At 33.4% G+C, this 15894-nt stretch overlaps 1 protein-coding gene across 4 annotated transcripts in view; it reads left to right on the forward strand.

Moving 5' to 3' along the window:
• The first annotated feature begins 54 nt into the window (after nucleotides 1-54).
• The window catches only part of HAT1 (histone acetyltransferase 1), a 48469-nt gene continuing 32629 nt past the window's right edge, over nucleotides 55-15894 (forward strand). For 2 of the 4 annotated variants that reach the window (XM_045520921.2, XM_010960682.3), the window contains exons 1-3: nucleotides 55-143; nucleotides 2326-2430; nucleotides 13163-13238. In XM_045520921.2, the coding sequence (XP_045376877.1) occupies nucleotides 137-143; nucleotides 2326-2430; nucleotides 13163-13238 (188 nt within the window). In that variant the 5' untranslated portion in view covers nucleotides 55-136. Of the gene's footprint in view, nucleotides 144-1797; nucleotides 1839-2325; nucleotides 2431-13162; nucleotides 13239-15894 lie in introns of those variants that run through there. The other 2 variants (XM_074363884.1, XM_045520923.2) reach the window with 2 other exon arrangements.

Here is a 15894-nt window from a genome sequence, read left to right on the forward strand (position 1 = left end):
GAGTCTCCTCCTCTCATTGGTCAGCGACCTGCCAGGGGTGGGCGGGGGAAATGCGTCAAAAAGTGCGCTCACTTCCGGCCAGGGAGCGCGCGGGTTGATTCGTCCTTCCTCGGCCGCGGGTGCTCGCAGCTCGGAAATGGCGGGTAAGTTCCCGGGAAAAGTTTACCAGGGGGAGGGGGCGTGCAGGTTTGGGAAAGAACGACGAGACGGGGGTGACAGTGCCTGTTTTGAACTTTCGGGCTCTAGCTTGGGTCCCAGAAGGCCTGCTTCAGCCTGGAAGCGCGGAACTCTCAGCCTAGCTCCTTATCCGCGGAGGTTCGTACCCCCGCCCCCAACTGCTCGGGGTTCTGCGCCTTCTGCGAAGTACTCGGCCCTTGCGGAGGGCCGAAGAGACCGGGAGAAAGCGTCGCGATTTTAAAGGCTTGTGAGGTGCCAGGTACCTGAAGGCCTGTTTCTCTTCTCTGTTCCCTTTGCCCACTGCTGCCTCAGGTGCTGGTCTTGTTCTGTTCCCGCCAGCTGATTTTAATGCTCGGACCCTCCTCTTCCAGGTCTCCTTCCACCTTCCACAAGTCAACTTCTGAGCTAGCGCATTGCTGCAGTAGGGCTCTCGTTTGAATTTTGATTGACTTGGTTATACTCTCTTCTTAATCTCTCCACACTTTAGTATTACTAGGAACTATTTAGATTCCCTGTGAGCAAGAGGTAGTTCTCGCATTCTTCCTTCATCTAAACTTCTCATTTAGGGTGTGTCTATTATACTCCTCTTGTGTTTATTTTATTCTGCTCTTTATTGAGTTTCTTCATTTTGCAGCATCTAATAACTATAATTGCCATTATTTAGTACATGTATTAAGGCTGGTTTTGTTTGAGTATATGCTTTTTATTCCCAATCAGATAGCTTTTGAAGTGATGGACAGTTTCTTTTTCTTTTATCTTTTCCCAGTGCCTTCATAGTAGTCTCAGTACACTTTTATGGATCTGTTGGATAGACAGGCTATACCTGGCTGTTCTACCAGATAAAGACTAGGATTTGGGGGGTACACTGGTACTATAAAAGAGGGGGGACGTGTAGTGCACAGGGTTGTAACAGAGGGGGGACGTGTAGTGCACAGGGTTGTAACAATTACACCTAAATTCGAATCTCAGCCCCACCATTTAGTAATTGGGTGCCATTTAAACAACCAAACCTCTTTCTAAGCTTGAGATTTTGAATATGAAATGCGGCTGATATGGCATCTATTTGTCTTACAGAATTGTGGGGATTAAGCAAAGGTATGGTTTGGTGCTTAGATTATACATAAATGCCTTGAGGTGGGTTCTATTACGTCATTGTTATAGATTGGGGTCACAGAAGTCCAGTAATGTGCTCTAGTTCATAGATCTGGAAGGCCTGGATTTGAATCCAGCAATTGTGACCCCAAACCATTAATCTAAACTGCTTCAGTTGTTCCCCCATTTTCTGTATACTTGTGTTTTAACCACTTAACCGAAGTTTATGGCATATCAGTGTACCTTATTGTTCATTTCTGCTATTGATCTTTTTTTCCTGAATTTTTCCTAATTTTCGTGATCATTTACCCAGGGGATTTATTGTCATCTTTGAGTGAAAGTTTCTCTTGATGATGATTTCTTCCATTGTTAATTGTTACATACATTGATTAGTAGCCACGTTGTAGTAAAACCATTTGGTTATTCCAATAGACCATGTCTTTACACACATGGTTAAAAAATTTTTTTGTTAATACAGTGAAAATTTTCTTTCCTAACCTTGTCCCCATTACTTCTCTCTTATTCTAGACATAACAGTGGTTACCCGTTTCTTGTGTAGCCTTCCTGAGGTAATCTATCTATGCATTATTAGTTATTGGTTTTTTAATAACTGATCTGAAAGTCCTCTGGGTAGAATTTTCCAGTATTAGAAATAAAATGCTATCTTGTAATTATCAAAGGACATTCTTACCTTGATTCTTAGTGGAGCAGTGGCATCCTTTTTCTATTTCTTTTAAAAAGGCTACTTAGATATAAATCTTAGCAGGCAATTTATATTATTAAATATTCAGAAATGTCAGTAGCCTCTCATATTAATTTTCATGTTTACTCTTTTATGTAAAGCAGGCCTACTTCATAAGCCTCTTATCTCAAAAGTAGTGTTTTTTCTATCTTGTAATGAGACAATCATACTCAGTACATTTATTCAGGAGTATATGGAGATCTAAGATCTATTAGTGTGTTTTAAGCCTTTATTCCACTTCTAGTAAGAACTCTATTTGTAGGTTTCACTATTTAAACCACTTCCAACTAGACTATTACAAACTTTTTTCTTAGGATTTGGTGCTATGGAGAAATTTTTGGTTGAATACAAGAGTGCAGTTGAGAAGAAACTGGCAGAGTACAAATGTAATACCAACACAGCAATTGAACTAAAATTAGGTATGTATGCCTTTTCTAAGTACTATTATGTATGTACTGTGTGCATATATATAACCTTTCTTTTAAAATTTGAAGTAGAATTTATGTAAGAGCATCTTATTGCAGTCATTTGCATAGTTTATTTATTGCAGTTTAGTGTTTAGTTTCTACACTTACTGAACACATTCATAATTTGTTAAGTCTTGATTTATGTCATGGAGTGGGTAGATGTTTGAGAGGTGGCAGAGTTTACATATAGAAAGTACAGTGTGATGGGATTAACAGATACATATTACTGTATATAAAACATAAACAAGGGCTGTATAGCACAGGGAACTATGTTCAATTACTTATAATAACCTAATGGAAAAGAATCTGAAAAAATATATAGATGTGTATATATATGTATAACTGAATCACCTTACTGTACACCTGAAACTAACACTATGAATCAACTACAGTTCAGTAAAAAAATAAAATAAAAAAAAAAGAAAGAAGGTAAAGAGTGACAAAAAGTGACAGGTATAAGTGGTCTCAGCCTCTCAAAAATACTTACGTTCACTGTTTTCCTTAAAAAATAGTAGGTAGTAAGTGTCGGTGAGGATGTGGAAAAACACTCATATATTCCTGATGGAAATGTAAAATGATGCAACGACTTTGGAAAACAGTTTGGCAGGTTCATAAAAAGTTGAACATGTATTTACTGTATGATTCAACAGTTCAACTCCTGGGTATCTACCCAAGAGAAATGAAAATTATGTCCACGCAAAAACTTGTACATGAGTGTTCACAGCAGTTTTATTCACAATAGCCAAAAGAAATAGCCGAGATATCAATCAACTGAAAGTATGATGTATCTATATAATGGAATGCTATTTAACAATAAAAAGGAACAAAGGTCCAATACATGCTGCAATTGGATGAACCTCAGAAACATTCTAAAGGGAAAGAAACCAGGGGAAGAGGAGATAGCTCAAGTGATAGAGTACATTGCCTAGCATGCACGGGTCTTGGGTTCAATCCCTAGTACCTCTTCTAAAAATAAATGAATAAACCTAATTACCTCCCCCTCCAAAAAATAAATAAATACAGTGAAAGAAACCAGACCAAAAAACCCCCCATGCTGTATGATCCGTTTGTATAAAATGTTCAGAAGAGGTAAATCCGTAAAGACAGATTAGTGATTGCCTGGGTCTGAGGGTCAGAACAGAGAATGACTGCAAATAGGCATGAGATTTCTTTTGGGGGTGATGGCACTGTTTTAAAGTTAGATTGTGGCAGTGGTTGCACAATTCTAAATTTACTGAAAATCACTAAATTATACACTTAAAACAATTTAGTTTATGGAATGTAAATTATACCTCAATAAAGCTGTTTAAAAAATAATCATATGTTCATGAATCTGGTTCCATCAATTTCCATTCTTTTATTTTCTCATCTTTAAAAATTAGTACTTTATAGTGGTTGTAAAGATAAATATGAAGTTAAATACAAGTAAAGTAGTTAAACAACTTGACTTAGAAATTTATAATAAATGTTAGCTGCTATTATTATTTAAAACAATAGAAGTGTAACAAATGCAAAGAAGGTGGCAAAGAAGGTAACGGTGCCCTGACACCTCGCTGAAAAGGTAATACTGATCTAGGTTGTTTTCCTTTTACATGCATTAATGTATTTTTCTAAAACTAGGATCTTGTTGTAGGGCTGTTTTGTTGTTTAGCTTAACAATATTTTGAATATCATTCCTTGTAACTACATGTAGATCTACCTCATATCTTTTAAATTATGTAATACAGTATGACTGTATCATAACTTATATAAGTATTCTCTGTGGGAGGTTTGCTTCTCCTTTTTGCTATTATAAGTAATTCTCCAGGAAATAATGTTGCATATATGTGTACCCACTTGTGTGAGTGATCTGTAGAATGTGTGACTAGAATTTCAAGTGTTTGGTCAGAGTTTCTCAACTTTAGGACTGTTGACATTTTGGGTAAGGCAATTCTGGCTTGGGTCAGATAATTCTTCCTTATTCTCTGCTTTGTTGGATGTTTAGCAGCATCCTTGGTTTCTGTTTACTAGATACCACTAACATTCCCTTCCAGTTGTGACAGTCAAGTGTCTTCTGACATTGCCACATCCCCTGAGGATGATGTGTCTTTGTTTAAGAACAGCTGTGCTAGATCAAAGATCAAAGGGATACAAATATATTTAGTAGCTGTTGCTAAATTGTCTTCCCAAAAAGTACCTGTGCTTACACCGAAAATTTTTGAGGTTGCCTTTCTACCCATACCCTAGTCAGTGTTGCATATTATCATTAAAAACAAACAAAACACCCTGCCCCTGTGGTAAGTGAAAAATAGTTTATTCTTTTTAATTTGCATATTGTTTATTAGTAAAATTCAGTAGTTTTTCTTTTTCCCCTTTGGTCATTTTTATGTCTTCTATGAATCAACTGTGTTCTCCCCACAATAGACTTTTTAATTGAAGTAACAAATACATAAACTTAAACATAAATGAATACATAAAACTTAAAATTTACTATCTTTACCATTTTCAAGTGTAAAGTTCAGTAGTGCTGAGTATATTCACATTGTTGTACAGCTGATCTCCAGAACTTTCTTATCTTGAAAAATTGAAACTCTGCCTAGTAAAGAACTCTGTTTTCCCCTCCTTCTAACCCCTTGCTACCACCTTTTTACTATCTGTTTCTAGTATTTGACCTCTTTAGATATCCCATGTTAAGTGGAAGCATACAGTATTTGTCTTTTTTGACTGACTTCACTTAGCAGAATATCCTCAGGGTTCATCCACATTGTAGCACATGACAGAATTTCCTTCCTTTTAAGTCTGAATAATATTCCATTATATGTATATACCATATTTTGTTTATCCATTCATTCGTTGATGGACATTTGGGTTGCTTCCACCTCTTGGCGATTGTGAATAATGCTACTATGAATATGGGTGTGCAAATATCTTTGAGATCCTGCTTCAGATTCTTTTGGATATATACCCAGAAGTGGGATTGCTGGATCATCTTGCAATTATATTTTTAATTATTTGAGGAACCTCCATATTGTTTTCCATAGTGGTTGCCGCTCCAACTTTCCCACCAACAGTGCACAAAAGTTCCAATTTCTCCAAATCCTTGCCAACACTTGTTATTTTGAGGGGTTTTTTTCTGCTGTGTTTTTGACCATTTTTTGTAATTCTAAGAGAAGTAAATCCTTTATCTTCTAAAACATTCAGATCTTTTTTTGTCATATGTTGCAAATATTTTTTTCCCTGTTTTGACTTTGATGAGTTTGTTGTGTAGAAAGTAAAACTTTTTATCTAGGGAAATTTCTTTTTATAATGAGATTTCATTGTGTCTTATAAAAAAGGCCCTCTCTGCTCTAAGATTATAAAAAAATTACCCATTGTTTCTCTTAATTTTTTGAATTTTTTTCTTTTTTAATTGAAACCTTTGAATCTTTATCTGGATAACGCATGAGGTGGGAATCCAGCTTTATACTTTTCCAGATGGTTTAGCCAATTATCTGCCTGCCAGTTTGTTAAATTGTTTTTTCAGTGATTATTTAAAATTTCTTTTTTATCATACTGAAGTATCATATATATATTCTTGAGTTTACTTTGAGACTTTTTTTTGGTCCCTGAGCCATTAGTATACTGTTAGAATAAATGTTGTGATTAATATATGGTATGACTGGGTCCCAGTCATTATTCCCTAAGAGTTTTCCAAGTTTTCTCTAATGGTTATTCTTCTAGATGAACATTTTATCAAGTTCCAGAAAGATTTTTTTGTTAATTTTTTAAAAAATTGAGATCCTATTAAAATTTAAGTTTAATATGGGGAGAATCAACATCCTTACATTGTTGAGTCTTCCTTTCTAATGGCAAGAATATCTTTCTATTTATTTGGGCCTTTTTTATGTCTAGCTGTAAAGTTTTAAATTTTATGTACAGATGATAAACATTTCTTATTAAGTTTATTCCAAGGTATTTCATCTATTTTACTGCCAATATAAGTGGGATTTCCTTCCATTATATTTTCTGTCTTTATTAATAGTGTGTGGGAAAACTACGGAAAATAATTTTTAATATATGTTTTCCCCACATCAAAATCTAGATTCCAAAAGTTCTACACGTATATAACAGAATTAAAATTGACTGGGTTATTTTGTGAGTCTAAACCCTTACAGTCAGCAGCAATAATATGTTTCCCTCACACCAACCTTCTTTCCCTCGCCTCCCCCTAACTTTCTCTGGGCGAATGTTTATTGAAACCTACCATGTGACAGGTATTGTGCTAGATGCATGGCATAACTTTAACTCTTGACAGCATACCAGTAATTCCACTAAGGTTTATCCCAAGATTCTTCCTCCCATGGCAAGCTATTTTCATTTTGTGTATGAGGGATTGACAGGCACACTTTTTCTACAGGGGTCCAATACTCTGGTGGTAGGTTACTGTAGAAAGGGTGAATCTTTTTTTCTGTATGTCATTTTAATTATTTTTAAGTATACAATTAGGTGACTGTGAAAGGTGACTTTCACAGTGTTGTGCAGCCATCACCGCTGTTTCCAAAACTTTTTTGTCACCCCAAACAGAAACTTTATACCTGTTAAGTGGTAGCCCCACTCACCTTTCCCTCTATCTGCTGGTAGCCTCTAACCTACTTTTTATCTCTGTGAATTTACCTACTTTAGATATTTTGTTTAAGTGGAATCACGCAATGTTTTTCCTTTTGTGTCTGGCTTATTTCACTTAGTGTAATGTTTTCACCTTATTTACCTAGCAAATGTTTCATGTTGTAACATGTATCAGAACTTCATTCCTATTAATGGCTGAATAATATTCCATTACACACACACACACACCCCCACACCCACCCACATTTTATTTATTCATTCATCTGTTGATGGACACTTGGGTTGTTCCCACCTTTTGGCTACTGTGAATTTATAGTTGTTTGTTAGAGTCCTTGTTTTCAGCTCTTTTGAGTATATAGCTAGGAGCAGAATTTGCTGAATCATATGGTAGTTGTATGTTTAGCTTTTTGAGGAACTGCCAAATTATTTCCCACAGCAGCTGCACCATTTTACATTCCCACCAGCAATGTATGAGAGTTCCAGTTTCACCACATCCTTGTCAGCACTTGTTTTTTTTTATATATATATAGCTGTTCTAGTAGGTGTGAAATGACATCTTATTGCTGTTTTGATTTGCATTTCCTGAGCATCTTTTCATGTGCTTATCAGTCATTTGTATATCTGCTTTGTAGAATTATCTGTTCAAATCCTTTGCCTATTGTTTGAGTCATTTGTCTTTTTGGTTTTTTAATATATTTTAAAAACAGATAATCTTACTGGATTCTTCTACTGTTCTGGAGAGTGGTTACAGCTGATTTTCTTTGTTTTTCTCAGCCATGCAGTCATATCAGCTGAACATTTTAGTAAATTCACTTTCTTTTCCATATGTATGCCTTTTATTTTGTTCTCTTTTCAAATTGCATTTCAGAACAGTGTGAAAAAATGATAGTGGTCATTCTTCTTCCTTAAATTAACGAGAATGATTCTTCTATTTCTCCACTAAAAATGATCCTGGCTTATCACATTGGAGGCTATTTTTCAGTTTGCAGAGAGTTTTTATTCAAAAATGCATATTAGAGATTATTGAGTGCCATTTTTGTTTCCATGAAGACCATTTTTATTGTATTATAAACAATATAATACATAATATTTAAATAAACTTATTTTTTGATCTCTAGATACTGAACCATCCTTGTGTTTCTAAAATGAATACCTCAATATATTTTGTTTCATTGAAAGCTATTTTATACTATCTAAATATTTTACATCATTGTTTATAGGTGAGATTGGTCTGTATTTTTCTCCTTTGTGCTCTCTTTTTAGGGGAGATGAAGGTCAGCTTTTGTAACTATTTCTCATGGCCTTCCCAGTTTACTACTTCCACTCTCAACAATTTTTAAAGCATTAGATTTGCCTGTTACTTAAAGGCTTGAAGGAATTCACCTAAATCATGAAAAGTTCATTCTTTTATGCCATTTAATGCTTTTTTTGCCTTAATACAATTTAGATAGCATTTTCAGGGGTTTTTTTGTTTTTTTTTTTTTGTAATTTACATATACTTTTTTTGTCCTTCCATTTACTTTTAACTTGTCATTCATTTTAGGTGTGTCTTTTATAGAGCGTATTGGATTTTATTTATGTAATTTTTTTACCTAGTCAGTTTATCTCCTTTACATTTATTCTTTGTTGCTTTTGTCATCTTTTTCTGTTACTTCCTTGCACTGTCTCATTCCTTTTTTCCTATATAGTGTGTGTTTGGTTTTCCCTTACCCCTCACTCTCCAGTATTCTCTTTTAAATTCTACTAAAAAGCCATATAACCTATTTTTAAAATACAGTATGTTGTTAGTTCTGCTGGGATGATCTTTAAGTTCATTCACCATTCAGCAAATACTTATGTAGGTTTACTATGTTCCAGGCTCATCTGTTATTTCTGCCACATTCTCTGGAATTTAGCATGCTCCAGAAAAATGTATTGGTCAAAACACTAAAGATTTCAGTTAGTTAAAGAACACAGGATTATGAATAAATCTTTAGCCTATGTTTGAGACTATGTGACAGCATCTCTGAAGCTGCTTGAGAGCTGGAACCCATTTATATCTACATCATGAGCACCTGTCAGTGGGCTGTAGATACGTTTAATGCTAAAGTATTTATTAAACTTTGAAACTTGATTAACATGCCTTGGTGATTTCTTAATTTTGTTTTTGGCTAAAAGAACATAAGTAGAATGTATCTTTTATGCTTCTTTGTCCCTCCAAAAATTACAGAAATGATTCTGAGAACTAGGAAGTATAGGAAATATATATACAGGAGTGGAAACAATAGGACATATATTCAAAGATAAGATTCATTGCAGGTCCTATGTTGGCGAGAAGGAGCCATTTAGTATTCCAGGCTCTGATCTTTCATTTTTCTCCACGATTGTAAGTGACATAGGTTTTCCTGGAAAGAAAGATTTTAGTGCTTATTTTAAATTATTATAGTTTTTTATTATATATATCTCTATTAAAAGAATACATATTTTGGAGAAGTTTTGAAAAGTTCAGAAGTATATAAGAAATTAAAATTGCCCATAATTCTATCACCCAGAATAACTACTTCTGTTTTATAATTTGGGTTATCTCTTTCTAATTTTTAAAATTATATCTCCGTTTTTATTATTCCTCTTTTATAAAATTGAGGTCACAGTGTCATGTTCTGTTCACCTAACTGTATATACATTGTGAACATTTTTTTATGTCACCAAGTATTTCTCAATAATGTTTAATGATTATATAAGCCACTTCATGTTTGTATAATTTATTTACTCAATCTCCTATTGCTTGATACTTGGTTTGCTTGCTTGTTCTCATGCTTTACTAACATAACTGCACTTTTTATGTGTTCTTATGTACACATGTATATATGTCAGATTGAGTTAGCCTTAAATCCACTACTTACCAACTTCGTAACCTTGAAAAAACTAGTCTCTTTTGCATTATTCATCTATAAGATGGATGTAGTAATGTTACCTACCTTTATAGCTCTTGTAAGGATTTACTACAATAATGTTTGTAAACTCCTTAGCAAATTTCCTGGCACAAGTAAATGTTCAAGTGACAACTAATAATGTTATTAATAACATATTATTATTTTGTGCATGACTGCTCCTTAAGTGTATATAACCAGTGTTGGCATACAGCATTGTTCACACAAACACTTGTACACCAATGTTCGTAACAGCATTATTCATGTAGCCCTAAATGTCATTAACTGATGAATGTATAAACAAAATACAGCATTTCATACCGTAGAATATTATTCTGCCACAAAAAGGGAATGAACTACTAGTATGTGCTACATCATGGTTGAACCTTGAGAACATATTAAGTGGTAGAAGCCAGACATAAAAGGCCTCATATTGTATTATTCTATTACGTGATCAGAATAGGCAAATTTAAAGACCTGGTTTCGTTTCTTTCATTGTAATTATTATTGTGTTTGTATAAAATGTTGAGAGTTTTTAAAATAAGAATAGAAAACTCACATTTGTCCCCTATTTATTTAAAGGCTAACTTACATTATTCATGCCCTTAGCGCCAATTGTTGGTTCCTTTTGTCTAGGCCCAGGACTTTTTACCTTAAAATTCTTTTGAGGAGATAAATTCCATTCTTAATCATTATCAAGTTTAGCCCTTGGCATCTTCTCAACTAGTAATCCCAGGAGCTTTTAGGCAACCTTTTAGAAGTCTGCCCAGTGTGGTTGAAGGTTGTATGGTGAACAAGTTTTCATGTACTATAATGACTAATATAAAAACATCACTTACTGGATATTAAAAGAGTCCTTTATAAAATATATTGGCATTTAAGAGTTTCTCTTGGATTCTTATATATAAAATCTAATCAAATCTTATAAAATCAAATAATAAATATTTATATATTTGCTTTAAGCTATTTAAGTTTTACTTCATTTTAACAAAAGACTCATCACCTTTCTTTTTCTTTTAGTTTCTATCTTCTATGGACTAAATTCCATGCTAAAATAATAAAACCTCTCTAATTTGGATAATAGGGGTGGATATTGGAGGAAAGCCAATCTCAATTATAGAAATAGTCATCATAACTAAGCTTATGATACTTTTCTTATTCACTGCTTGTCTTTTCTGTATCCATGTCTCTTTACCCATCATTACCAAAGTGCTATATATATATTACAAGCAGTAGTTTGAAATTAATTTTTAATAATTTCTGGAGACTTCCAAACATTAAATATTAGAGATGCAGTAGTTGGGAATTCTTAGGTTAATAAGTCTAGACATGTTGAACTACTTTATTTTTTATTATGAAATATTACAGAGATGTAAAAAATACAGAGCAAACTAATGAATATATATTATTCCATCACTCAGCTTTTTCAGATCTTAGCATTTTGCTGGATTTGCCCAGGGCTTTTTTTCCTTTCAGTTTTCATTATAAAAATTTGCAAACACAGAAGAACCGAGAGACTAAGATAATACTCACCTGTATATCCTACACCTAGATTTAACACTTAACATTTTTCCGTATATGATTTAATGTGTGTATATTTTTGCTGCATTATTTGAAAATAGGTTTCTGAACAGCATGACAGTTCATAACACTCATATATGAATATTGACATATATAACAATAATGCCATTATCATACCTGAGAAAATTAATGGTAGTTCTTTGGTGTCATGTAATTTTCTGGTTTCCCTGGTTGTCCTGGAAAGTCTTCAGTGGCTTTAATGAAAATGATTTAAACCAGAATCCAGTCAAGGGTCATGCATTGTGTTTGGTTGTTTCTTTAATCTCTTTTAATCCAGAACAGTCCCTCTCACCCATGGAACTTCCCCCCCTATGCTGCTGACTTATTTGGAAGAGTAAAGTCATTGTGTAGAATTATTAAACAAATCTGCATTCTGGATTAGTCTTACTTTCTTTTGGTAGAATTTAACTTTTCCCCTACCCTCTATATTTTGTGTAAATTGGAAGATATAAAGCTGGATTAGAGCTAGGATAAAACTTTTTTGTTAAGAAAACTTCATAGGCTATGCTGTATGGGTTGTATTGGCATGGAATCAAGAGGCACATAATTTTGGTCTGTCCCACAATGAGTGTTCATAAGTTAGATCACTTGGAAAGTTAGTGACTGCCTGATCTCTGCAGTGAAAAGATTATCTCTCCTTCTAAAAATCGATAATCTGCTAGATGATACTTTGGTACCCTGTGAATGATGTGCTCTATGAGGGCAGTGTTAGAATTTTCCATCTACAATTATCTTTTCATTCTTCAATTGCTTAAGAATTTTTTTTTTGGTAAGATTTTTCTTTATAAGATAAAATATATTGGAGAGAAGTCCAATAATATCAGTACTCATAATAAATGCAAATAAAATTAACAGGATGCCCATTTCCATCTTAGATTGGTAGAAATTAAAGTTGAGCGTACAGAATATTCTCAAGGATGTGGGAAACGAAGGAGTTTAAGTAGCTGATGATGTGTATACAAACTGTTAGAATATTTTAGAGGGCACTTAAGCAAATATTTTCAAATATATTTCAGTACTTTTTTCAGCATTTTGCTGCTAGAAATTTACTCTATATATACTTGTAAAAGTATAGCAAGGTAGTGTATAAGGATGTCATTGCAGTGTTACTTTTCCTAACAAAAAAAGCCCAGAAAACAAAACCAAAACACTGAGAACAACATAAATGTTATCTTGCAGTCATAAAGAGTGATGTAATGATATGAGTCTCATCAAACTCAGATTATTCTTGTTCTCAGAATGTTTCTATAGCACTTTTTGTTTCCTTGATGTGCTGTAGCTTTCTTTTCTCGAAGTATCTTTTTTGGTTTTGTTTTCTTTTACTTTTTTCATTATGTGTAAGCATAACAAAAAATAAAAACTAAATCAGATGCCTCTATCGTACTTAGTTTTCTAATTCTTAGAATCAGTAGGATTTCAACATTAAAACGCTCAAAGGAATATTCTAATTTTCAGTGCTCATTTGTCTCATGAGAATCCAGTATAAATAATATAAGGGAAAGGTGACATTTTAAATAAGGAAAAGGTTAAGTAAGTGAAATTCTTGAAGCAGAAATACCTGTCACCTTTAATAGCTTTAATATCTCCATATTTTTTATTCCTTTAAACAGTTCGTTTTCCTGAAGATCTTGAGAATGACATTAGAACTTTCTTTCCTGAATATACCCATCAACTCTTTGGGGATGAGTAAGTAACTTAGATGTTTGTCAAAGTAGTATAACCAAAGTAATTTTTTTAAATTTATAAATCAGAATTTATTTTCTTTACTGTTATTTTTCATATAATTTATTTAAAAATGTATATTAGAATGGCATTTTTGACATTGAGACACCAATTTACTATATAATACCCATCATTTAGTGCTATGGGTACATGATCTCATCTAATTCTCAATGCTTTTAGCAATAGTATTACCATTTGTAACATTAACATTGGTGGAACTGGATAGTTGCCTAAGGACATATGAATGGCTGAAGTTCACATTCAGTCATTCTGACTGCAGAGCCCATGTTCATTACTACTTTTTTCCTACCGTTTTGCTATACTGCTTCTAGAATACACTCCCCTAAAGCTGGGAAGCTTGGGTTTTATCCTATGACAAGTAGGTAAGCAATTAAGGGAAATTTATTTTTGGAAAACAGCTTTAAAGATATCCTGGGATATTTAGCACAGTTCTTTAATTTCTAACCTTCTTTACATTATTAGAATAGTCAGTTACCTTTTTTCTTTTTACTCTTCATTTGGGAGAAAATTTCAAATTTGCAGTAATTTGCAAAAATAGTACTCTATATCCTTTACATTCATCAATTGTTAACATTTAGTTATATTTGCTTTAATCATTTTTCTTATATACATATATTGATAATCATTGTTTCTTATATACATATTGTTGTTGAACCATTAAAGAGTAAGTTGCACATATATCTTGATCTTTTACTCCTAAATTCTTTAGTATGTATTTCCTAAAAACAAGGACAATAACTATAGTAGAATTATCAAAACTCAGGAAATTTAACATTGATACAGTACTGTTTTCTAATATACAATCCACATGTCAAACTTTGCCAAATGATTCCAAGTAATTCTTCTGTAACAGTTTTCCCCCATCCTGGATCCAGTCTAGAATCACATACTGTATTTAGTTGTCTTCTCTCTTTAGTTTGAAAGAGTTCCTCAGACTTTGTTTTCCATGGTATTGACATTTTTGTAGAGAATAGGCTAGTTTTGTAAACCTTCATTTTGTATTAATTTCTTTCTTCATGATTAAGTTCAGATCATGCATATTTTTGTAGAACCATAATTGAAGTTGTATGTGTCCTTCCTTCTCAGTATATCATATTATCAAGTGTGTGATGACAGTTTGTCCCATTGTTGGTTAAGTTAACTTGGGTCACTAAGTTTAGAGGTATCTGCCAGGTTTCTCCCTACAAGGTTAATGGGTTTTCTCTTTGTTATTTATGTGTAATCTGAGGGGAGTTACTTTGAGACTGAAAATATCGTGCTCCCTGTCAAACTGTCACCCAATAGTTTTAAATTTGTTTATTCTCTCCTGAATCAGTATTTTACTATGATTGTAAAATGGCAATTTTCTAGCTCTGTCACACCTTCAACAGTTATTAGTTGGCATTCTACTATAAAGAAAAACTTCTCTCCTTCCCTTTATGTATTTTTTTTTGTTTGTATCAGAATAGATTCAAGGATCCTTTTTTTTACTTAATGGGTTATAATTTGTTACTGTTATTAGTTTTGATGCTCAAATTATCCCAGATTCAACAAGTGGCTACTCTTTCAAACTGGCTTTTGAGTCCTTTTGATATATAGTCATCATTTTGAAGACACATTACTTTCTAATATAATAAGATGTTCCACATTCACCTTGTACTTTCTCTACTAGTTCTGGAGTCAGCCATTTTCTCAAGGAACTCTATTTTTTTAAGTAGGGAAGTGTGTTAGAGAGTTGACATTTAAAATATTCCCCTTCGTGGCTGTTTTCCTTATGCATTATTTCAACATTTTTGACATTTATTTAATGTGTTTTTTAATTGACAAATGTCTCTTCATGGAACAAATTTCTTGAGAATTTCTCATTTCAGATTAGGCATTTTATGTGCTTTTAAATAATAACTATTATTGATTATACATTGATTCAAGCTAAAATTTGAATCGTTCGTATTTTAACAGGTTTTATTACGTCATAAAAATAAGAATGTTTTCTCTTTGGTCTCTATCTTTAAGGAACTATTTTATTCTCTTCCTCTTACTGCTATTTAAAATCTCTTCCTATGGTAATACCTTGGTCGGATCTAGTTTCACAGATACTGCTTCTTAATGGCATTTTGCACATTCACTTGTCTGTTTTGCATGTCATTAAAAGTGGTGTGCTTGCATACCCCTCCTCTAAGGTAGACAGTTGATAGTCACATAATCATGATAACCCTGTATCTTAGGATCCAAACATGACATTGATCTTGATCCTGATATCATTGCTGCTTCTTTCTACTACACATAACTTTTTCAGAGTCCTGGAATGGACACTGCTCATATTTTGTGTTGCTAGCCTAGACAGGTATGGAAATGACACTACTATAAGTGACACTACTTCTTTCAAGCACTCTTCTTTCAGAATTCACTTCTTAAAAAAAGCTCAATTGAGATAAAATTTACCACATGGTTCAGCTTTTTAAAGTGTACAATTCTGTGGTTTGTAGTATATTGAAAATTGTACAATCATCACCACAACCAATTTTAGAACATTATCATCACTCCCACCAAAATTCTCATAACCAATTAGAAGTCACTCCCTCTTTCCCTTACCCTCCCTAGTCCTAAGTAGTCACTAATC

Source organism: Camelus bactrianus, chromosome 5, assembly GCF_048773025.1.
Source record: "Camelus bactrianus isolate YW-2024 breed Bactrian camel chromosome 5, ASM4877302v1, whole genome shotgun sequence".
Taxonomy (NCBI): domain Eukaryota; kingdom Metazoa; phylum Chordata; class Mammalia; order Artiodactyla; family Camelidae; genus Camelus; species Camelus bactrianus.